Raw genomic sequence first — 23,484 nt, 5'->3', positions numbered from 1 at the left:
TTGCCTGTACTTACTATCCCTGTGTCCTGCGAAGAGTCTTAAGTAAGTCAGCTGTACTGTGAGTGATGGGTGCTGACTGTGCTGTGAGGGGTGCTGTGCTGGGTGAGTGGTGATGAGTGCTGTGATTTGTGCTGTGCTGAGAGAGGGGTGCTTGGCTGCTGGGAGAGGGGTGCTAGTTAGGGGCGCTTTGCTGGGAGAGGGGTGCTGTTCTGGTGGGCGAGTGGTGTTGTGCTTCTGGGAGAGGGGTATTTGCTGGGGGAGAGGTCCTGGGTGATGGGTGCTGTGCTGGATGAGGAGTGCTGTGCTGCTTGCTGGGAGAGGGGTGCTAGGTGAGGGGTACTGTACTGCTAGGAGAGGGGTTCTTGGTGAGGGGTGCTGTGCTGGGAGAGGGGTGATGTGTGCTGTTCTGGGATCTGTGCTGTGCTGGTGGGTGAGAGGTGGTGTGCTGCCAGGAGAGGGTGCTGGATGAGGGCTGCTGTGCTGCTGGGAGAGGGGTGCTAGGTGAGGGGTACTGTACTGCTAGGAGAGGGGTTCTGGGTGAGGGGTGCTGAGCTGGGAAAGAGATTCTGCACTGGGAGAGGGGTGATGTTTGCTGTGCTGGGATCTGTGCTGTGCTGGTGGGTGAGAGGTGGTGTGCTGCCAGGAGAGGGGTGCTGTGAGAGGGTTGTTGTGCTGCTAGGAGAGGGGTGCTTGGTGAGGGGTGCTGTGATGGGTGAGGGGTGCAATGCAGTGAGAGAAGAGGGGAGAGCCTGGAGTGCTGTGCTGTGAAGTGAGAATGTGCCGTATAGAATGCCTTCTGAGGTGGGGGTATAAGGGTCTTTCCCCTAAAACCTGTCCCTTTTTTCTTTAGTTATAGCAGGGAGTTGTGAGTTGAGAGCCTGGGTGCTGTACTGTGATGGGCTAGGGGTGCTGTGCTGAAAGTGGCGCTGTTCTTTGAGGAGGGCAGTGAAGGGAGTAGTATATATAGTGCTGTTAGGTGGGCAGTGAAGGGGGCAAAATGTATTGCTATGAGGGCGGCAGTAGGTGGTGCTGTAAGGAGGGTTAGTGAGTGATGTGAAGTGAGCAATAACTGGGTCAGTGAGTGTGCTGTTTATATGTATATATACTGTATATGTGTGTAAAGAGCACCACCAGTCAGAATCTTGCCTAGGGCATCAAATTGGTCAGGGCCAGCTCTGCTTTATCCTATGCCCAAAACGAAATGTATAAGGCATCCATTTACGGGGGCAACTCATTTGTTTCATAGGGGACCTAAACTAATGAGTGACTGACGGAGCAATTCAATTATGGCTTCGTTCAGGTGCACATAGATGCGGTTAAATGCATTTTTGCTCGCAGCCTCCTGGGGTGGCGAGCAGAAATGTGCGATGTCAGCTGTTTGGGCACCCAACTGGGGACTTTAGATGGGGTTAGCGGCTATATGTGACTATACCCTGTGCTTGTGGGTGCACATACAAGGCATGGGTGCACAAACGGAGCAACATTTGAATTGCTCCACTGGGTGTCCAAAAAACGATTTAATCGCCCCCCTATATGTCTAAAAGTCAATTGGTGTTATACCTTTGATCTCTCTCCAAGCAAGTTTGGACAACATACAGCCCTAGGGCCACATAAGTTCCTTGAACCATTGCCTGCAGCCCCAAACACCTTCCTGCTTTGTTTAGATTTGTTGACAGATAGGTGTCTCTTACATTGATCAAATATATTGATTTAATTTATTTCTGAAATTAAAGGTAATTTGCTGCCCTTGAAGTGTATTAGGTTGTCTATCACTGAGATAGATTGTGAGAAGTGCAGTGAAAGGGTCTGTCAGAAAACTTTCCTATCCACTGAAATTACTGGGAATGTTTCCAATACACTCTATGGGGTAAATTCAATTGGCCACGGTGTTTGCCATTCAGGTAAATCTCCATGTTTAACTTCGAAGCCAGGGCCAGATTAAGCCTTCTGGAGGCCCAGGGTCCTTAAGACAGGACTGCCCTCCACCTCCTTGCCTGCTGTGTGTGTGCCTCCTTCCCCCGCACCTCCATGAGGCAGCAGTGCAAGTCCTTCCTGCACTCCTGCAGCGGAGGCAGATTCCAGAGCCTCCGCCCAGGCAGCGCAGGGGCAGAGTCTGCTTGTCCTATCCTCAGCCATCAGCAGCAGCTCTCCCAGCATCTGTGAGTAAAATTCTGCTTTAAGTGCACCCTCTGGGATTTAACGCGTGGGGTAGCGAACTTTGGTCGGATAGCTTATGGGGTAATTGAATCTGCCCCTATAGGTTATAGCTACGCACAAATTGTATTTAAATATCTCAGTCCAAAGCAATAGAGAAGACTAGCGCTTGCACAAACCACATAATAGACCCAGGATGCAAAACATGTAACCTTATCCATGCTGCTGTCAGTAGAAATTAGTGTCCTCTATTATTGTCCTTCTGACATTGCAGCAAGTGTAAAATTGTTACAGAGACACTGGTATAATTCAGAATGGGGAAAAAATTTGAAGATACTTCAGGAATTTGAAAATGATTATAGAAAAAGCTTTACAGATAATATGATTTATGAAAAGATGTTACCAAATCTGAAGAGGTAATTTACAAAGAGGCATCCAAATCTGAAAAATTATGTTAGCGACACTCAGCGATATTGTAATAAGGAACCCACTTTTAATAAAACTTCAACCATTCCATTCAATGATCAATTTAGTACTTAAATTAATTTTAGACATTCAAAATAAAGAAAACATAAATACTACTAAAATACTATCACAATAATGTAGCTTCAAAACTGGGGCGTATCTACAATGGGTACACCCTGCACCCGGCGGCCGTTTTCCCTGTACTGCGCTTGCGCAAACGACGGGAAAATCGACACCGCGGCCATTTTCCAGTCGTTTTACAGTGCCAGAACCCCGCGCCGACATGGGACTCCGGAGAGGTAAGTAATATTATGGGTGCAGTGTGTGCGGTGCGGGGCCCCCCTGTACCCAGGGGCCCGTGTTCCCCGCACACCCTGCACCCATTGTTGATACGCCCCTTAGTGAGACCTTCGCACACGCGCATTGCGATGCATACGCATGTGCAGAACAATTGGCCGACAGCGTGCGTAATCGCAGTTGTGATTGGTAATGAATCAGACACGTTATACAAAGGTGCAGCAGTATATAGTGCTAGAAATTTGGTGAGTTTTGATCAGGGGTGTGTGAAAAAGGTAGACAGGGGAGGCAGTGCCTCACCTGCCAAACAGTTTTTCTCCAGAGTTTTGACTATAAAAATGATTACAAATAATACAAAGAAGATATTTAGAATATTTTCTTTACATTTTTATTATAATTTTTATAGTCAAAACTCTGGAGTATACCTATGTATGCCTCACCTGACTGCACATCACTGACCTTCTGTCGTAAACCTGCCGCATATGCCAGTCTCGCAGTGCTGGATGCTTCTTGAGATGCGCCAACTCAGATAACACAAGTAATAGCTTCTTTTTTTTAACTGCATTTTATACCTGTGTTTTTACGAAAATGCTCCAATATCTTTACCACTGTGCCGTTTGGTTGTAAATGAATCCATTTGTATGTGCTCACCTAGGCATATGCTCTCAACCACTTTCACTTTGGTCTTTACTCTGGCTGCAGGCAGTTCATTGAAGTGGCACAAGACACTTACCTAAGTGGTGCAGAAAAGAAGACGAGACATCACACGTTGTCTGATTATTTTATGGGTACCTGGAGTTTGGGCGCTAAACGTCCTATACAGCTACCACTCATTAAGGTGTCCCTGAGCGCTGACAGGAAGGTACACAGCCTGAGTTTTCATCTCAGTAGTCTATTACTTTTAACTGTACTATAAAACAGTAGATGATTATGTTAAATATTTCTAGCTCATTATATTTGTGCAAATGTGTCTATGCATTTTCAAAGTTTCCCCAGGCACTTGATGCAGCCAGGTACAGGATTGGGGTAGAAGAGAGAACTATGCGTGATGGGTAGAGTAGAAACATATCTTCTAACTTCCTAATAGTCAGGATAAACGTGCCAATTGGCAGCAAGATGGCGCAGTCCCATCAGTCGTGAAGTATGGTTTTCCATCTCCTGACTTTGACCCCTGTATTTACACTGTCTTTTTATTCCCCTTTCCAATATCTTGTAAAGCAAAATGTGATAAAGAAGGAAAATACTTGGGAAAATAGAAAAATGTGGTTGTTTCTTGACATAATTTTTTTGGGGGAATGAGCTTTTTATTGTCATTTTATACAAAATATTGTTACTAATATGATCACAACAAATTGTGGCAAATATTCTTATGGTATTTATACTTATATTTTTACATGCACGCTCCATTTGCACCTTCAGTAAACACAACCATCTTCCCTTTTGTTTCATGTATATCTCTCAGCTGTCCTGATGTAGACAGGACAGTCCCAATTTGAGTGAACTGTCCCACCATCATGACATTAATTATGTGTGTGTTCCTTTATTGTTATTAGTGTATGTACCGTCTTCCCGATTGTACAGCTCTGCAGAAACATAACTATTCTGTGAGCAGCATTTCACACTATTCTGCATTCAAACTCTTCATAGGTAGCTCCACAGCCATTGTGGTTTTCAGAAGAAATGCCCAATCTGAGAAAAATGAGTGAGCTGCCTTACCATCTTCTTAATGCAGGTTGTCTTGATGAACTCCAGAGGATAATTTTAGGTATGCCTAATTCTCATCATAGGTGTGTCTGGCTTTTTCTCATCTATATCATTTAAATTTTGAATAATTTTTAGTATATATAATTTCTGATTTTAAATTGAAACACCTTTATCATTGAAGGATTTGTAAAGTTAAATGTTTGAAAGAAGTGGAGAAGTTAAGAGTCTTGGAATGGAGATGATAACAAGTGACTGGATGTGTGCAGGGACACCGAGAGCTGAATGGGGCCCGTGTACTTGGAGACGTGTCCAAATCAGAATGACGTGGCCACACCGCCTCCCAAAAAATAAAAAAATACTATGCAAAGTGGAGCCGTGCGCCGCAAAAGGGGGACATTTGTCCCTCTTAGCAGCTGAGGCCGGAGTTCCTACCAGGCCCCTCCTGCAAGCCTGGGCCTGGGTAATCAGTAAATGCCTTTCAGGAGATCGATGCAGTACAGTAACATTGCAGCTCCATAAAATTCTATGGGGACTACAGTGCCACAAGTCTGCTGCAGATATCTCCAATACCTGCTGGGGGCCTTTTTGGAACAATATGTATTGTGGTAAACCTCAGAAAATGTCAGTTTTAGGAGGTTTTACTGCATTGTTATACTTGATAGATCCCGCCCTAAATGAATTATCACTATAATATATTTATATATACAGTATATACAAATAGATATATAAGCTGAAGTATCCTGCGTTGCGTGGGTTTAAATCTTCAAGTTATTAAGTTTTACTATGTGATGTCATCCAAATCCATCCAGTGGAATGCCCAGAAAAGGCTCACTGGGTCAAAGTTCTGCCCGGCGCACTCCGCCATGAGGTCCGACCAGGACCTCAACCAATTCATTAGGCATCCCAGACCAATTTCCACCCCTCTGTGAAGTTTTCATCCAAATCCATCTCTCCCATCATGCAGAGCGGGCCGACCCGGGAGTACGCCGGACGGAGGAGCATGCCGGAGCGGGGATAAAGGTAAGTGGGGTTTTTTTTTTTTTTCCGTGTGTGTGTGTGTGTCTGGCGGGGGGACGGATGGATTACTGCTGGGGTACTACTAGGGGCACTGATGGGGGTACTACTTGGGGCACTGTTGGGTGGGGGCAGGGGGGGGGCGTAAGGCTGAAGAAATGCCTAGGGTGCCAAAAAACATTGCACCGGCCCTGTTGATAGGAAATAGATAAAACAGTGGTGTGAAAGTGGCAACTTTTGAATTATTTGGATTTGTAGCAGCTACTGTGTAGCTATTACCATTTTAGAAATAAGTATCTCCAAAACTAATAATATTAATCATAGTAAAAGCTTATACCTTGAGCATTTATGACACATCATAAGACACACAGTGGTTGTTATAATATTAGTAACAGGCTATACTGTACCTTATACATTGGTAAGAGGTTGCATTTTGGAACATAGGTGACACATCATAAGGTAAATGGTAAGCGGTAATTCTATTGTCAACACTGTTTATTAATATTGTGTGTCATTTATGATTATAGTAGCTACTGGGGGCTGTATTCAATTTGAGGCGAAAAGTCCACTTCGGCGAAAAAGTATCGTGGGTGACATCATTTCGCCAGGTGGAAACTTTTCGCCTTATTCAATTTCAAAGACTTTTCGCCTAGGCGGAAAGTCAATGCAATGGACCCAGCGGAAAAGTTTTGCCTATGAATAGCAGGCAGAAAAATGTGCAGAATTGGAGTTTTGGGGTGAAACGCTGCGGGATCCCCCGTGCAGCCTTAAGACAGTCCCCCAAAGGTGTACTGCGTCAAAATGAAAAAAAAACCACTTAAGAACCCCCCAAAAAAGTACTTTCGTTTTGGGGGCGAAAAAACCAAAGTTGGGGGACAAAGTTAAAAACTAGCGAAATAGACTCCACGGGGGTCCCCAAGTATGCCCCAGGTGTTTTTTTTTATTGCAGGTGCTTGCGGAAGGTGAATTTTTCACGAGTTTTAAAACTTCACTTTAGCAACTTTTAAATATGCTACCCCCCATTTTCAGGTAACTCAAAATTTGCTGGGACTAGTTATTTTCCCCCCAAAAAACTGCTAAATGCTATTCTTCACCACTTATGCAATACGCTAATTAGAACCTATTGAGAACATTTAAGTACAAATAGGCCTGCTGAAGGTATTTGGGGGTATCCATAGTGATCCCCCATGTGAGTGCATTTTTTGGGGGGGTGTCAGGCTGATTTCCCCAAAACTGACAGGACATTTTGCCTGTTTCAATTTTGCCGGCTGCCGTTTTCGCGTCCTTTGAAATTTAATACGATGAAAAGCACGCGAAAAAGTGTTTTCTCCAAAAACACGTGATGTATGCAGAAAGGCCTCACAGGCGAAAAGTCCAGGACTTTTCGCCTCAATTTGAATACGGGCCTGAGTAGCAAAAGATGAAACTTCTGTGTAATGTCCTATGGACAATAATACAGGAGCACAATAATGTGAGTAATTAGCTAACATGAATTCTAACGTGCCTGATTTAATACTAACTAATGCTTCCTGCATGCAGCTCTAAGCACTCCATGTGTAAGGAGCTGCTTACTGTGTAATGTCGAACAGGATTTGAGACTCTGACCTTTACGGGATAAAAATGTTAAGGAATACATTCAACCTGTGTGCTAGTTTGTTTATTTTTGTACTTGTGTTTTAGCATACATTTACAACTAGGGAAGCCAATCCCGCCTTATTTTTTCAAAATCCAAGATTCGGGGTTGAAAAACTTTCTGTCACACGTTCACTTCACTCACCCTCCTCCAGTCCAGAATGGCAGGCTTCAGCAAGTTTTGCAGAGTGCCGGGACAGCCCAGGGCTCAGTCACTGGCAGGCAACAGCAGGCACCGACTCCTGTCCCTCCCGAGTCCCGACCGTGGTCCTCTCACAGCGGCCAGTCACTCACCTTCAGTCCTCTTCCTCTGACCGCAGGCGGCGCTCATACAGAGAGGGTCAGCATTTAGCAGTCAGCCTCCACTTATACAATAGCCAATAGCCATCCGCCCACAGCAGATTCCACATTGCGGGCTGGCGCAGTTCTATAAGGGGCTGGCTGGCATGAGGCTGCACAGCGTGACCCCATGACCTCACACACAGCCGCACGGCCTTTGGAAGCCCAGGAGCCCCGTCTGTGCCGAAGGAACTAGTGCTCAGCATTGCCAGGGTTGAATTAAGATGCGCAGCCTGCCGCAGCTTAATTCCAAAAATCCCAGGATTGGAGGCACCAATCCTGGGATTCAAATTCTGGTGTATTTTTATGCTGAATCGCAGGATCCTGCCAATCCTGATTCCGGGATTGGCTTCCCTATTTACAACCTTAATAAAAGTTAAGTTTAAAAATGTCCCAGGCATGCTGCCCTCAAGAGTGCCCTTCCCATAGAGCCTTTTCCTTTCCTCTTTACTTAATAATGTTATAGCTGACTTTGCAGGAGCATCACCACCACCATTATTTTAGAATTCATTTTGACATCATCATGAGAGTTGCTCATTAGATGGTTGTTAGTATTACAACACTTCAGCGGTTCCCAATCTGTGCGCTACGGCTCCCTGAGGTGCCGCAGCGCTGTCATTGGGGTGCCGCAGCCGATAGCTGATCAAGGCTGCCCAGAAGCTGCCTGATTTCTTTTACTTTTTCCACTGTGGAAGAGGATCGGGTTGGTGAGGTGAGAAGAAGTGAGCGGAGCGGGGGGATTGCAGCGTGCGGGTGTGTGTGAGAGCTGTCAGTAGTAAGCAACGGGTAAAGAGGCTGCCTGTTGCTGATTGGGGTCTTGGCTGATCCGAAGAGCTGAATGGCGCTGGCAGTCGTCGCAACTAAAGGTAATTAACGGGGGAGCTGCAATGAGTGATAGCTATACTATAGTTAGGGGGCCGCATAGGGAATTATAGAGGTAAGGGTTGGGTTGGTGAGTGGAGCCAGGTAGGGGGGCACACATAGTGCTGAGTGCCACAGTGTTCTCTAGGAAGGGGCCGCATAGAGAACTATAGGGGGGATGGGAGGGCTGCAATGAGAGACATGAAGGAGGGGGCTGCAATGGAAGACTGGAGCCACAAGGAGGGGGCTGCAAAGGGAGGTTGGAGACACATGGAGGGGGCTGCAATGGGAGACACATGGAGGGGGCTACAAAGGGAGACTGGAGACACATGGAGGGGGCTTCAAAGGGAGAGACATGGAGGGGCAAATGGAGAGACACGGAGGGGGAAAATGGAGAGACATGGAGGGTGCAAAGGGAGAGACATGGAGGGGCAAAGGGAGAGACATGAAGGGGGCAAAGGGAAAGACATAGATGGAGGTTGCAAAGGGAGAGACATGAAGCGATCAAAAGAGAGACATGGGGGGGCAAAGAGAGAGACATGGGGAGGGAGAGACATGGAGGGGGCAAAGGGAGAAATATGGAGGGGGCAAAGGAAGAGACATGTAGGCAGCAAAGGGAAAGACATGGAGGGTGTAAATGGAGAGACATAGATGGAGGGTGCAAATGGAAAGACATGTAGGGGTCAAAGGGAGAGAGACGGAGGATGCAATTAAAGAGATGGAGGGGGCAATGGGCAAGAATAATGCAGTTTTTCTCTTTTTTAAATACAGTACTTATTACATTATTTTGACCCAACTACTTAAAAAACAGGACTGTTCGATAATTATTTTGGATCAGGGGTGCCTTGAAAAATTTATGGAAACCCTAAGGGTGCCTTGAAAGTTTTGGAACTACTACAATACTCAGATACATATTACCAGTGCAGTAAACAAATACCCCCTTTTTCTACTGTCCTGATAGGAACTTATACAGACAAAAATAATTGAAAAGAAAACTAATTGGCGCAATAACTGCCGCACAACAAAACTCTAAAGGATTCCTTATAAACCCTTAACCAATTGACAATAAAAAAAGAGTTCTGAATAGGCGCTGTTAATAGTTCAAACAAGAGGTAGATGGAGTAATGGTCTCTTACTTTCTCATTAAAAAAAAAAAATTTCTTTCAGAGTCCATAAATTAATATTTCTTCTTTATATCCTTTGTCCTTCAATGTACCTTTTTCTTTCCTCAAAGGGAACAAGAAAATATATATAGTGTAACTCCGTAGACAATATCAATTAAAAAACAAGCTTTAATTACACTCACATGGTTAAGAAATAAACAAACATATAGCATCGCCAAGTTGATACAATATAGGGATTCACATGGATACTGGTACCAGAAGATGGAAACAAATGCAAAGATGGGGGTTCCGGACACCCGACCCAATCCTTGGATAGTCCTTTTACTCTTTAAGTCCACAGATCCACGTCCCTTCCACTCTCACACCAAGCTTAACGCGTTTCGGATAACGATCCTTCCTCAGAAGCATAAGGAACTTATACAGGTCATAAAACTGAGTTACAGTACTGATATGGCTGGAAAGAGAAGATCTGTTAAATACAGTATATACTCTACACATTATTACCTGACTCATAAATCCAATTGTTTTGTTGAATTGTTAAAAAATCAATACATCTGTGGGTAACAACAATACATCCATTACAATCATACATATGGCAAATTGGTCAGTAATCTAATAACGTTTTGTGCAAAATTCTTATCCTAAAGTGAATTGATTGAAGAGTGTTTTATGTATGAATACAGTCTAACAATCCTGCAATCATCTTATCTAATACATGCACAGAAATTACCTTTCTGCTCTGCTAGATTCAACCTGTAATATAGCCTATAGGTAACGCAATTTCTCCTTTCTTATATATATGGTCAGATAAATGAAATGCTTGGATTTAAATGCAGGTAAATAATTTTTACTCTTGGGATTCTGACCATTTCTGTATCAATATACGGTAATCTGTAGCGAATGAATGTCTGATTATCACTGTATACAAAATTAACACCTGCAGGCAATATGCAGTGGATATCTAGCAAAATTGTCTCCTGTGGAATCAACAGTGTGATCAAAGACTTTGATATGTGTGTGAAACATCTTATTAATGACCAGGCTAAACTTGTACGTGACACCCTGCGGCTCTTCCAACCCACCATTCATTTCATTGAGGGTCGCATTGGTGAGTTCTAATCTGCATGTACTGTATGCCTTATTTTCTTGACTATCTTGCACTCAGTATTGTGGCTCACTACAGATAAACGATGATGATCTTTCTTGCCTTAATTGTACCTTATATAAAAAAAAACAAAGCACACACCAAAGGACAAAATGACATTTGTCTTTTAATGCCACTCAGTTCCCTTTAAAGTCAATTCTGGCAACAACCTTTAATTGCAATAAGAAATTATATTATGTATTCTTTTAGCTTTGTGACGACTTTCTAAAATGAAATAAACACCCTAACCTAGCAAGGTGACATACAAATGAAAAATAAGAGATTACATAGTTTTGTATATGTAGAAACATGAATTTCTAGAAAAAAAATATAGACAAACGTAAGTGCCCCTTGATTTTGGGAGCTTACTTTGGTTAAAGTAATGGAACAATTCTACCAAAATATATTATTACTATTTTTATATTAATAGTAGTGTTTTAATATTATTCATGATTAAACACAGGTGTCTGTGTAAAATTTTGACTAAAATGTCTAATTTTCCTGTGTTTTCGGTGGAAAGTTGTCCCTACTATATATGTTGCCACTTCAGATGTATGTAATCTCTATAGATGTCCTCCTTCATTCTCAAAGTTTACCTTGCGTTGCAAAACAATAAGACAGACTAATGTGTGAATGCAATAGAGGGGCGCTACTGAAGCTGTTCATACATTCTGCAATACAGTATTTCAAGCGATATTGGACAGTTTGCCTGATATTGCAGTGTGTATGGACAACTAAATGCATTAACTTTGAAGGCTTTTTTACCCCAATAAATGTTTGCTGCTGTCTCAATACAGATCCCTGCATTATATACATAGAGCTTTTGGCAAGGCTGCATTTCCTTAAATTCACCTGTCCATCTCTTATCGGTGAGCTCTGCCAGCAATGTATCACTTGGTTTGATCAATATCCACATCCAACCTTCATTCCTATGAGTGGATTTTTCCAGCCACCTGGTGGGCCTCTGAAGACCACCCTTACAGGATTCAAAAAAGGTACATAATGATATGTTGTGGCAAGGGCTAGATGGCAGGTATCCCCTCTACAATGGGCAGTGGGTTTTTACTCTCCATGAAAGCCCAAAAAATGTCACTGTAGACCTGTTATTCCCAGATAAAACTACACTTTTGCTTTTAAATGATCAAATAAGACTTGTTGATTACATTTTAAGTTACTGAGTACGCCTACTTTGTGATATGGTTCTACTATATACAGCAGAGTTACCATATAATTTAATAGTTTGCTCTTTGGTAACTTCATTGATCAAAACACGTTACGTAGGTCCCAAAAAGAACAACAACTGGAGATAGTTGAGTCCAACATTACAGAAATATCCTTGTGTTTATATTTTCATAGAGATCTATATCAATGTTATCCTTTGTCTACTAACAGACAATGCTAAATTATGGAGACTGTACTATCATCAAACTGCTTATTTTTAAAAAACTATTGTTTGGTGGGATCTCCAAGGGCACAAACTCATGGACCTAGAGAACGTAACAGAAGATGCAATAATATCATGTATTGTAATCATATGATAAAAATAAATTTTCAGAATAACATTCATGAAGACTAATCCACTGGATGTCCCAGTTATCAAAGTTTGTAAATAGCCATTGACACTGATTGGATACCAAATATTCCATGTATTTCTATTATATATCTATACATATTAACCACTAATATTAACTGGGATATGATATGTTTAAAAAATATACATAATTATATTTCTTTATTGATTCATTTGATTAATATGATATGGAGTACACCTTGGACCAGAGGCTGAGAATTAATGCTTAATGTTTTAATTTACTCTTCATCTACTTAGGTATCACTGTAATGGAGGTCTGCCTGGAAAAAGATCTTCTTGTGGTGGGATCTGAGGATGGGACCATGATAGTGTGGAACATCAAGGATATTGTGCTTATCCACACTTTAAATGGCCATTCTGGTGGGTGTCTATTGTCTAAATACGGAGAAAAAAAATATAGAATGAATATTGAAAACAACCACCAATTAAAGAGTATTCTGTACTTTCAATAATTTCAAATGGCCAAATATGAGCTTTGTGTGTATTGAAGGGAAGAGCATAGATCTCTGGAGAATTATTGTGCCTCTAAACATACACACACACTAAAGCAATAACACGTCTAGTACTACATAGAAATATTTATATTCATAAAAGTCTTGAGCCTGGTAGTCACTTTTTGGAGTCCGTTCTGTACCATTATAGATGTCAGACCCAAAAACAGGAAATTAGGAAGGATAGAGGGATACCCAGGTTTTTGTATCTAAAAGATGGATAGTAGGGATAATTGGAATAAATATCTAATATTTCTATCTAACAAAATTCTAAACCACACAGGGTATATTACATTTGAAGATTATTGATAAATATGGATCAAAATCCTAACACATAACTACGGTAATAAATATTTTTCTTTTAAACTCTTAAATTAGTTGCTGTATATTTATTTTGTCTAATGTGCCCATGACAACATGCTCTTACATTGTCAATTTTGTGGAGTGCCTTTTGGAAGCATTTGGGGTCCTGGTAAGTTATCTCTCCATTGAAAAATACATGAATGTGTGACCCTGTATAGAGACTCTCATTGTTTACCATTACTACCACTCTTAGCAGATGTGCAGTGCAGGATTACACTTACATATAATGAATTTGTTCTAACAATCTCACAACTAGCATAAGATTCTAAACCTTACAAATCTAATTGCCGGCCAAGCAGTGGAGATTTATATTAGCATTGAATATATAAATATTCTTTTTGCTTTGTACATTGATAATAAGATAAATGTTTTATTCAAGGAGAACAGTTGCATAAAAATTGAAACAAGGTTCTAACTAGTTACTCTTATTAAACATCATACTATATACATACACTATGTAGACAAAAGTGAGTGGACACACCCGGGCATGCAAAATGCGTACCATGCATGCCATTGCACACGAGTTCCAAATGGCTACTAATGTGGTGGTTACACAAGAACACTTTGTAGGGAGGCCCATGCACTTGCAGTTCTACAGAAACAAACATTTTTATCAGGATGACAATGCCACCTGTCATGTTTCCAGGGCGACGCTGGACAGGTATACAGAAAATTTGGTAACCCGGATGGACTGGCTAGCTCAGAGTCCAGATCTTAACCCCATTGAGAACCTCCGGAACGAATTAGAGCGATGGGTGCATTCTAAGCAAACTTCACCTTCTTCTTTGTCACAGTTGGTCACTTTACTTAAGGCAGAATGGCAAAACATACAGTACTGCCTGCTGTCGTCCAGGAACTTGTGAGCAGTTTGCTAAGAAGGGTGTCTGCAGTAATCACTGCATGGTGTGGACCTACAAAGTACTGACGTCAATAAAATCTCGTTGATCTATTTGCTGTAGTGTCCAATCACTTTTATCTACATAGTGTACCTATACATGGAGGACTTAATTTGTTATTAATTATACAAGCCACTAACACCAGTAAAACTAAGCTTAATGTTAGGACATTGCTTAAATAGCGCATACAGGGCAGCTTTAGAGGTCGCGTTTTCAGAGTGGTACTCAAACCACCTGAACCACTTCATTAATGAGGATGTGCTTGCAATTGTGACTCCCGGGAGCATCAGTGTTTGTTTATTTGTGTAGATTTCTAATAATATAACACCAGCAATTAATATGGGTAATACCTACTCAGATTTTGTGCTTTCTTGCAGCTGGAATACGATGTGTAAAGATTTTTGGTGTAGGAACCCGGGCGGTCTCTAGTTCTCTGGACCATACCTTGCTCTTGTGGAATCTGGTAACAGGCAAAGCATATTTGTGTATTGAAGATCCTTCGAATTATGAAAATACTTATCTGTATGTAGATGAGAAGATTGGGATCATTTATTCAGCAACTGGATCTCAGGTGTGACCACTGTTTTATACTGATAATCAGACCACATAAGACTATGCTACTAAAGCATAGGATATGTGATCATTATATGTAATGTTAAAAAGTAATAAAAAAAGATTATCAGATCCACAAATCTGATAACTGCTTAATCTTCATACTTTTATTTCACCGAAATCTCTTGCAAAAGGTTCATTAGTGCTGCAGACTGCAGTTCCCATTATTGACCCCGTTGGTTTATGACATCTTTAGATACCTATGGAGGCATTCTTACAGGAGAGGGATCTTACGATCTCGCTGCCTCCATCCGGGTCAGGAGGAGTCTTTAGAAAATCAGAAATGCTATAGGCTATGTGCGAGGCTTTAATATTTAGTAAACTTCTCTTGGGTATATTCTAACATAATTCTAAAGGAGAACATTTATTCTAAAAATTATATATATTCTGTTTTACACTTAACATGTTATCATCCTAACGACAGACAGGGCTCTGCGTAGTCCAGAAACGTTGATGAAGGTTTTCTGGTTATAAAGCAACTTTTACAAAATCCTGGGTTGGAGTGCACTAGCGTGTACTACCATATGGATGTATACAGTATATACATAAATATATATATATATATACTGTATAAATGTCCTCTCCTTCAACTCCTTGTTAGGTTCCCTTTACCCTACAGAGTCAAGTTTACCGCCCCCACCTCTCCTTCCCCACACACACATCTCTGACCCCATCCACACTCCCTCTCGTCCTGCATACTAGCCTTCTCACATGGCACCCTCCTTTTCTTCTTCAGGGTCCATAGGCTCCACAGGGAGACCTTGGGGTATAGCTGGATCTAGATCCCGGGCTCCACGCAGTTAAGAGCTTTGCTCCCAGGATGCACTGGAACCATCCTCCTCTATACCCCGCCCCTGAGCCAGAGGCACCTCAGTTCTAGTTGGTGCCCGGCCAGAGTCGGGTCACTGTTTTGCGCAGAGGGGCTGATTAGCAGCCCCAAAGCTGATTTTATTTTATGAGTTATTAGTTTTTCCTTTTGATTCTTCAGAGCGGGAAGTGGCAGACTGTCCATAGGACGTCTACACTGCAGCTCCGTCACCCTGGCGGCCCCGCGACGCCAGTACAGATCTGGGGATCTCGGCGGGACCCTGGGGTCTGTGCTAGCCGGGCCCCGTGGGACTCCCAGGACTGCTGCCAGACATACCGGAACAGGCAATAGCGGTTCACCGCTTGCGGTGATCCGCATAATAGCAGTCCATGCCTCCGGTCTCTGGGGACAAACAAGAGGTGCTGGCTGTGGCGGCAGCCCCCCCATACCCTGAACGTCCAATAGACCACCAGGGAGTTGAAGTTGGTGCGGGAGCCAGCGTTCCATTGGTTAATTGCCGGCCAGAGGAGGCAGCCTTCCCTGTTTAGCAGCTCCTCCCCTCAGCTTAGCACGCCTTTCCGCTTAGGTCTGGCTTTACTGAGTTGCTCTCCTCCTACGGCCACTACCCCCCTCTGAGGTCTCCGGTGGCCATTTTATCTTGGTGTATCGCAGATCTCTCCGAGCAGCGTGCAAACCAGTCCCCCTGTATACCTCTCCCCTGAGGTTAGAGTATACAGCACTATAAGTCTTCCCAGACACTGAATCTGGGTGGATGATTGTAGTGCCAAGTTGCAGTAGGTGATTGGTTGATTTTAGTGCCAAGTTGTAGTAGGTGATTTCTATCTGCATTGTATGTGACTTATGCTAGCGCTGACTGTCCGTGTCTTTTTTCCGATTCTGACAGTCTATAGCTATCCCTTTCCTTTTCTACAGCCCTAACAGGTGTATGTAGGGAGGTTTTTTGGAATCGGTATGAATTATCGCTGGACCCCTGGCCGGCGGTTCAAATCCCGACAGCGGCTGGCCGACAGAGGAGGAAATCCCGATCGTCCCTAGGTAAGTATAAACTAACCTATTTTTCCCCCCTAACCCTTTAGGGTGCCTAACCCTAACCTCCCCCCTGTGCCTAACCTTAATCCTCCCTCTAAGTGCCTAAACCTAACCCCCCCTTCCTCGCCGCCTAAACCTAAGTCCCCCGGGAGGGTGCCTAACCCTAACCCTCCGTCCCCCTAGCCTAATGCTAACCTTCCTGGGGGGTGCCTAACCCTAAGTCCCCCCTGGGAGCCCTAAACCTAACCCTCCTACCCCCCCCCCTGCACGGCTGTCTGCTGCGGCGCCCGGCATCTGCTCGATCGAGATGCCGGGCGCCGGTCTCCAAACATTGGTAAAATTACAGATTTAGATGCCTGTCATTCGTCCCTCGTCGGGATTAAATTGTCTGGAAGCCGGCGGCATTCCATCCGCCGGCTTCCTAAACGTATACCGGTTTATTTGATCTCACATATATAGACTCAAGTATTTTTGAGGTCTGTCACATACGGTTGTGTGCTACATGGTGCCATATTGTGGACCAGTGATTTGCATACATTGTGTTTAGTATTGCGCTTCCTGATCTCTATATACATATATATATATATATATATATATATTATATTGTTGGACATGTCTGACGAGGAGGTTGAGTGCACGGCTGCACCCACTGTGCTCTCCTGCCAAGGGCTGTGCTGCAGGGGTAGGAAAGGAGGATTTACTGTATCTCAGGATGGGTTATGTGTGAGGTGCTATCGGTTGCCTGGCCCCTCAAACCCCCCAATAATGGGACAGGATTCCCCTTGGACGTTTTTTTCTCAGGTACTGGCCCCCATTGCGGATCGCCTGATGGTCCCAGCTGTATTGCCCCATATAGGGTTACCCCAACCAGCCATCCTTCCCTCTCAGGGTATCCCGCAGTCGTCTCAGTCTACTCCTGTGCCACAGACTGTCACTCCCTACCAAGGGTTACCACTCTGTATGCAATCCCCCCTGGTACCACAACAGTCTATCATTCCCTTCCAGGGACTTACGCAAGCTGTACATCCTGGATGGATGTTTTCTCTAGTTCAGTTCAGAGTTTGGCAGCTTTGTCTACAGCCTTTCAGACCATGTTGCGGAATGAAATACCTCAGAAGGCATCTAAACATCTCTGTATTGTCATCCCGGTCTACGCAGCTATCGGACACAGACGTATCATCAGATGATGGGGTAGTGGCTGAGGGGTTGGATTCTGATTCCCCTGCACAGGAGGTGGAGCCTAAATCAAATATTAATATTCCAGCCTTGGTAAGGGCGGTCCGATCCATATTTGATATTGAGGATGATGTTCCTGCCCCTAAATCCAAATACCCTCAGTTTAAACAGGCAAAGGTGACTTCGGCAGTTTTCCCTCTCGCAGACCAGCTGGTAGACCACATGGCGGACGCCTGGTGGTTGCCTGGTAAGCGGTATCAACCGCAGAATGTTTGGCCTCATGTAATCCGTTCCCTGAGGGTCATTGCAAGAAGTAGGAATCACCGCATGTGGTAGATTCTCATGTTACTTGCCTGATTAAAAGTGCTACGCTGCTTATGCCTGTCATTTCTTCCCTGAAGAAATCTACAGACAGGAAGGTGGAGACATGCCAGAAATCGATTTACTCTCTTTCAGGAGCTGTGGCCCGTCCGTCCATGGCTATCTCATGGGATTTCCAAGGCAATTGAAAGCTGGGCAAATGTTCTGGAGGACACCTTCCCTGAGGAGGCTCCTGAGGCTCAAAGGTCTTTAGTGGGCCACTTGAAGGATACAGCTGCTTATATTGGTGAGGCTGCTTTGGATACCCATCTACTGACCTCCAGAGTCTCGCCGCAGCCATGTCTGCTCACCGCTTCCTGTGGTTACGCTCCTGGAGGGTGGATGCTGATTCCAAAAAGGGCCTAGAGGCCTTGCCCTTCAATGGGGAGATATTATTTGTCCCAGACCTGGACAAAATTGTAGACCCACTGGCGAAATCTAAGTCAGCTTTTCTGCCATCGGCATCTGCGCCTTCAAAGGCTAGAACCTCTTCCTTTCGGTCCTTTCGTTCTCAAGGAAAGCCCAAAGGACAGTCTTTTGTTAGATAATCAGCAGCCATGTTGATCTAAGAAACAGGCCTGGAGTGCCAAACGTCCTACTTTCAAGCCAGGGGATAAACCCTCAGCCTGATGGGACAGGCTTCTCTCTGGGGGATCCCAGAATGGGAGGCTGACTTCTTCAGTTTGCCCAGCGCTGGTGCCTCACCTCCAAGGATGCTTGGGTATAGGAAGTGGTCTCTCAGGGGTACACCCTCTCATTCCGTCGAAGGCCTCCCGACCAGTTTTTCTGCACGAGCCCTCCTCTGGAAAAGTACAAGGCCTTGCATATCCAGGAACCCATAGAGTCCTTGCTGAAACCAGGGGTACTCAGATCTTCGGAGTCTCTCCATCGACACTCCGTTCCTGTTCCCTCAATGTCCGGACCTGTTGTCTCAGGGCCCTTGCCTTTACCCGGACCTGGGTCCTCTGTCTTTGATGGTGTGGCCCTTGAGACATCAATATTAAGGTCCAAGGTATTCTCTAGCTTGGTCATTAGCACGACGCTTCGACCACGTAAGCCTGCCTCAGCCAGGATCTACCACAGAGTGTGGCATACATATTTTCAGCGGTGTCGCACAAGGGGTTACGACCCTCAAGTGTTTCATATTTCCAGAGTATTAGCATTCCTTCAAACTGGTCGTGTTGAAACTGCATGTCTCTGCACTGTCTGTGTGGTTCCAATGAAGGATAACTCTGCTCCCGTATATCCACTCCTTTTTCCAGGGGGTTCTCCGGATTCAACCTCCCTTTGTCCCTCCGGTGGTTCCTTGGGATTTGGCGGTAGTTTTTCAGGCCCTCCTGGGCCCTCCATTTGACCCACTAGATTAGGTGGAAATTAAGTGGTTAACGGCTAAGACTCTATTTCTTCTGGCAATTGCATCTGTCAGGTGGGTGTCAGAAATGGGGGCGCTCTCCTGTCATCCTTCCTTTCTGATATTTCACCAGGATGGGACTGTGCTTCGCACTCGCCCTGAGTTTCTTCCTAAGGTGGTTTCTAATTTCCACATTAATCAGGAAATTATAGTACCGGCCTTTCAGCACCTGACCTCTTGGCGGGTGTGGCCTCCTTGGATATGGTCCGTGTTCTCAAAATTTATGTGGACCGGACCAGTTCCCTTCAGAAATCGGAAACCTTATTTGTGCTTTTTGGATTTCACAAGAAGGGATGGCCAGTCAACAAACAAACATTGGCTAGATTGCTTCGTATGACTATCTCAGAGGCTTACACACAAGCATACCTGCCTGTTCCGGCTTCTGTTAAAGCTCATTCTACTCGGTCTGTGGGCCCCTCATGGGCAGCTCGCCGTGGCGCCTCGGCTGTTCAGCTTTGTAAGGCCGCCACGTGGTCTTCTATCCAGACCTTTCTGAGGTTCTATGCATTTGACACCTTCGCCTCTCAGGATGCTTCCTTTGGGCGCCGGATTCTCCTCTCAGTGCAGGAGCATCCCCACCCTAAAAAAGGACTGCTTTGGGACATCTCCAAGGTCTCCCTGTGGAGCCTATGGACCTTGAAGAAGAAAATGAAAGTTATGGTAAGAACTTACCTTTGTTAACTCTCTTTCTTCGAAGTCCAAAGGGTCCACAGAGCACCCGCCCTGACTCACCTGACTTCATATGGGCTCTCGTACTGGTCACCTTCTCTGTGAGTGTGATTCTCAAGTGTTCCAGTCTTCCTTCTCTCTTTTTCCTCATCCGGCCTTTGGCTACTTACCAACTGAGGTGCCTCTGGCTCGGGGGCGGGGTATAGAGGATGGTTCCAGTGCATCCTGGGAGCAAAGCTTTTAACTGCACGGTGTCCGGGATCCAGATCCAGCTATACCCCAAGATCTCCCTGTGGACCCTATGGACTTCGAAGAAAGAGAGTTAACCAAGGTAAGTTCTTACCATAACTCTCATTATCTGGAACTCACTTCCCTTCAGTGGCGGGCTGGGCCGGGGGGCAGGGTGACATTTTCCCCCCCGGGCCGCTACAGTTTTAAAGTTAAGGGGCCGCCGGGTGGCTGCAGCTGAACGCTGCACCACATACCCTGCGGCCGGGAGACAGAGAGAAGATGCTCCCCGACCGCTCCATTTATGTTATTCACACAGTCAGAGCGGCCAGGAAGCATCTTCTCTCTGTCACCCGGCCGCATGTGTCACATACCTGTGATCATGATGCAGCCGCACTGTGTCCGTCAGTATTTGTCAGAATGTTGATTGGTGGATGGCTCTAGTCCCATCCACCAATCACAGTGGTGAGATGTCTTTCCACATTGATTGGTGGATGGCTGGAGCTATCCACCAATCAGAATTCAGAAGGCTGCAGGAGGACTACGCAGGTAAGAGTGGCTGGGCAGAGTCATTGTCTGCGGGCATAGTGTATGGTTAGAACCAGACTATACAGCGCAGATGGACCTGTGACGTCACAGCCACGTGACCCGGCCTGAAAGGGGGAGGGGCGGGGATGCTAACGGGGGACCAAAACTGGCCCCTCGCGGGCTCGCTGCGCTCGCCACGCTTCGGGCACGGTGGCTTGCTGCGCTCACCACAAATATTAATCCTCCCTCTATGCCCTAGTGGATGGTAACGCAGGAGCGGTCCAGCCTCCTGCAGCGGTCACGTGCTGGATACGTCACAGAGGTCCTTTCTCCAACTAGGAAATAGCAGCAACCCATAGTGTATGAGTCTCCCCCGGCTGTCGGTCACAGTGGGGGTTGGTGGGGATGGGGTGGTGGCTGAGGCACATTGTTTTTGAACTTATTTTATTCAACTACTGGCAGGAGCACTGCGCACTTCCTGCATGCATGTACCTCTCCAATCCAGTCCCAAGCATGTGGCCCCACTTTCTGCACAGCTCACCATGGTGCATGTCACTTACATGCAGCAGCTGCTCCCAGTGCCCCATGTGAGCACTGCTGGAATAACTCTGGCAGGCAAAATCTATCAGACGATGGCTCAGTGGCTGGGCTGTAATCGGGGACAATATATATATATATATATACATATATATATATATATATATATATATATATATATATATATAATTTTTTTAAATAAGTTTAAAAGAAACCGAACTAGGCACTGGAGTGGTTTTGCAATAATCCACTCAAGTACCACACCAGAATTCTGGCATATTTAATCTGGAGAAGGGGAAGGGGTCACCTCATAACTTAATGCCAGCCCCTGATCTCTTATCATCTACTCCTCCACCAGCCTGTGATGTCCCCTGCTTCTCCTCCCTCCTGTAAGAATAATGACTGAAGGAAAAAAGTATCTTCCTGACCCTTTTTATTTATCATTCTCCTCTTTGTGTTCCTGTTTAAATCAGCATTATGTGCTATGAGGTTGGGAGGAAATACAGATTTGTGGTATCATCTTTAATAAAAAGGAGTATGATTTTTAATGTGAAAGAAGAGACAGAAGTTGGGTCTGTTTTATTTAGTGAGAGTGCTTCAGATATGGGGTATTATTTTCAATAAGATAGGTGTGTGAGTGTATTGAATACGATTTTTAAAAAAGTAGGTTGGAGTCGGTAAAATCTGGGGTCTAATTTAAAAAAGGGGGAAGATCTGGCATCTGATTTTTATTGAGCAAGGGGGGCGGTCATATTGTGGATCTGATTGTAAGTCTAATTATTCTACATTGGTCACTGTATTCAACAGAGGACACTAGTATAGTTTTTTATTTATTACCAGTTATTTATATAGCGCACACATATTCCGCAGCGCTGTACAGAGAATAGTTAGCCATCTGTCCCTGCCCCAGTGGAGCTTACAATCTAAGGGCCTGATTCAGAGCCGCTCGTAAGGGGCAGTACGCTCGTTCTGAGCGATGTTCGCACTTCTGCGCATGCGTACGGTTTATAATACGCATGCGCGAACCAGTCAGTGCGTCCGAAAATCATTTGTTCGCTATATAGCGAGTGCCTGCTACTTTGAGTGACAGGATGAGGCGTATGTGGGTGGTAACAGGGGAAGGCGCTTGAAAACGGGGAGTGGAATTAAGAACGCAGGCGTGCTTAAAGGTCAAAACGGGCGTTTTATGGGTGTGCATAATTACAACAGCAGCATCATTGACCACGTCACTTGGTTATTTTATAGCCAGAACTGCTCGCAAGATTGTGGTAGGAAAAACCAACCACAAAAATAGCGAGCAGTTCATACGCTGGTCAATGTACTCGATTAATCTAATAAATAGCGGACATGACATAGGATGCGAGCGGCCAGGGGGCGTATTTTTCCAAAAAACGACCGCAAGTTTTGTTCGCTCGTTCAGACCTAGAGGCGTGAACAGACCGCAAAGAGCGAACGGTTCATTTGAATAGCCACCCCTATTTTCTGGACGAGCGAGCGCTAATTGCGTCCGGCACTGAATCAGGCCCTAAGTTCCCTACTACATGCTCACACACACTAGGGTTAATTTTTGATGGGAGTCAATTAACCTACCAGTATATTTTTGGAGTGTGGGAAGAAACCGGAGCACCCGGAGGAAAACCACGCAAGCACAGGGAGAATATACAAACTCTACACAGTTAGGGTCATAGTGGGAATCGAAACCATGACCTCACTGCTGTGAGGCAGTAACTCTAACCATTACACGTATGTGTTTTTGCTTTGTTAGATACGGCTGGTAGGTTATGTGTTTGTTTATAGCTCTTTGGCATAACAAGAAATTTCTATGATTATTTAAACCACACTCACGTTAGATATACCACGCCGACGAGAAGATTATTATGCTATTTTTTCCGTCGCAGTTATTTGGTAGACTATTGAGGGCCACATGCTAGTGTTTGCTCCCCAGGCCTAAAGTTGCCAGCCAGCCCCTGCTTCCCTTCAATATCTGACTGTTTACCAGCTTGCATAGTTTCATATGTGCCGTGAAAATC

General features: G+C 44.6%; 1 protein-coding gene across 2 annotated transcripts in view; it reads left to right on the top strand.

Moving 5' to 3' along the window:
- Positions 1 to 23,484, top strand: part of NWD1 (NACHT and WD repeat domain containing 1) — an 88,828-nt gene that overhangs the window by 32,189 nt on the left and 33,155 nt on the right. For both annotated transcript variants that reach the window (XR_015879279.1, XM_088478566.1), the window contains exons 9-14: positions 3,619 to 3,778; positions 4,564 to 4,681; positions 10,534 to 10,698; positions 11,532 to 11,729; positions 12,563 to 12,685; positions 14,453 to 14,646. Coding sequence is in view for 1 of the 2 variants with exons in the window: in XM_088478566.1 (XP_088334692.1) it covers positions 3,619 to 3,778; positions 4,564 to 4,681; positions 10,534 to 10,698; positions 11,532 to 11,729; positions 12,563 to 12,685; positions 14,453 to 14,646 (958 nt within the window). In the remaining variant the exon portion in view is untranslated. The remainder of the gene's footprint in view (positions 1 to 3,618; positions 3,779 to 4,563; positions 4,682 to 10,533; positions 10,699 to 11,531; positions 11,730 to 12,562; positions 12,686 to 14,452; positions 14,647 to 23,484) is intronic.

Source organism: Taudactylus pleione, unplaced genomic scaffold, assembly GCF_031769625.1.
Source record: "Taudactylus pleione unplaced genomic scaffold, aTauple2 ptg000214l, whole genome shotgun sequence".
Taxonomy (NCBI): Eukaryota; Metazoa; Chordata; class Amphibia; order Anura; family Myobatrachidae; genus Taudactylus; species Taudactylus pleione.
The sequence above is the reverse complement of the archived record's forward strand: the minus strand, read 5'-3'. Positions and strand labels throughout refer to the sequence as shown.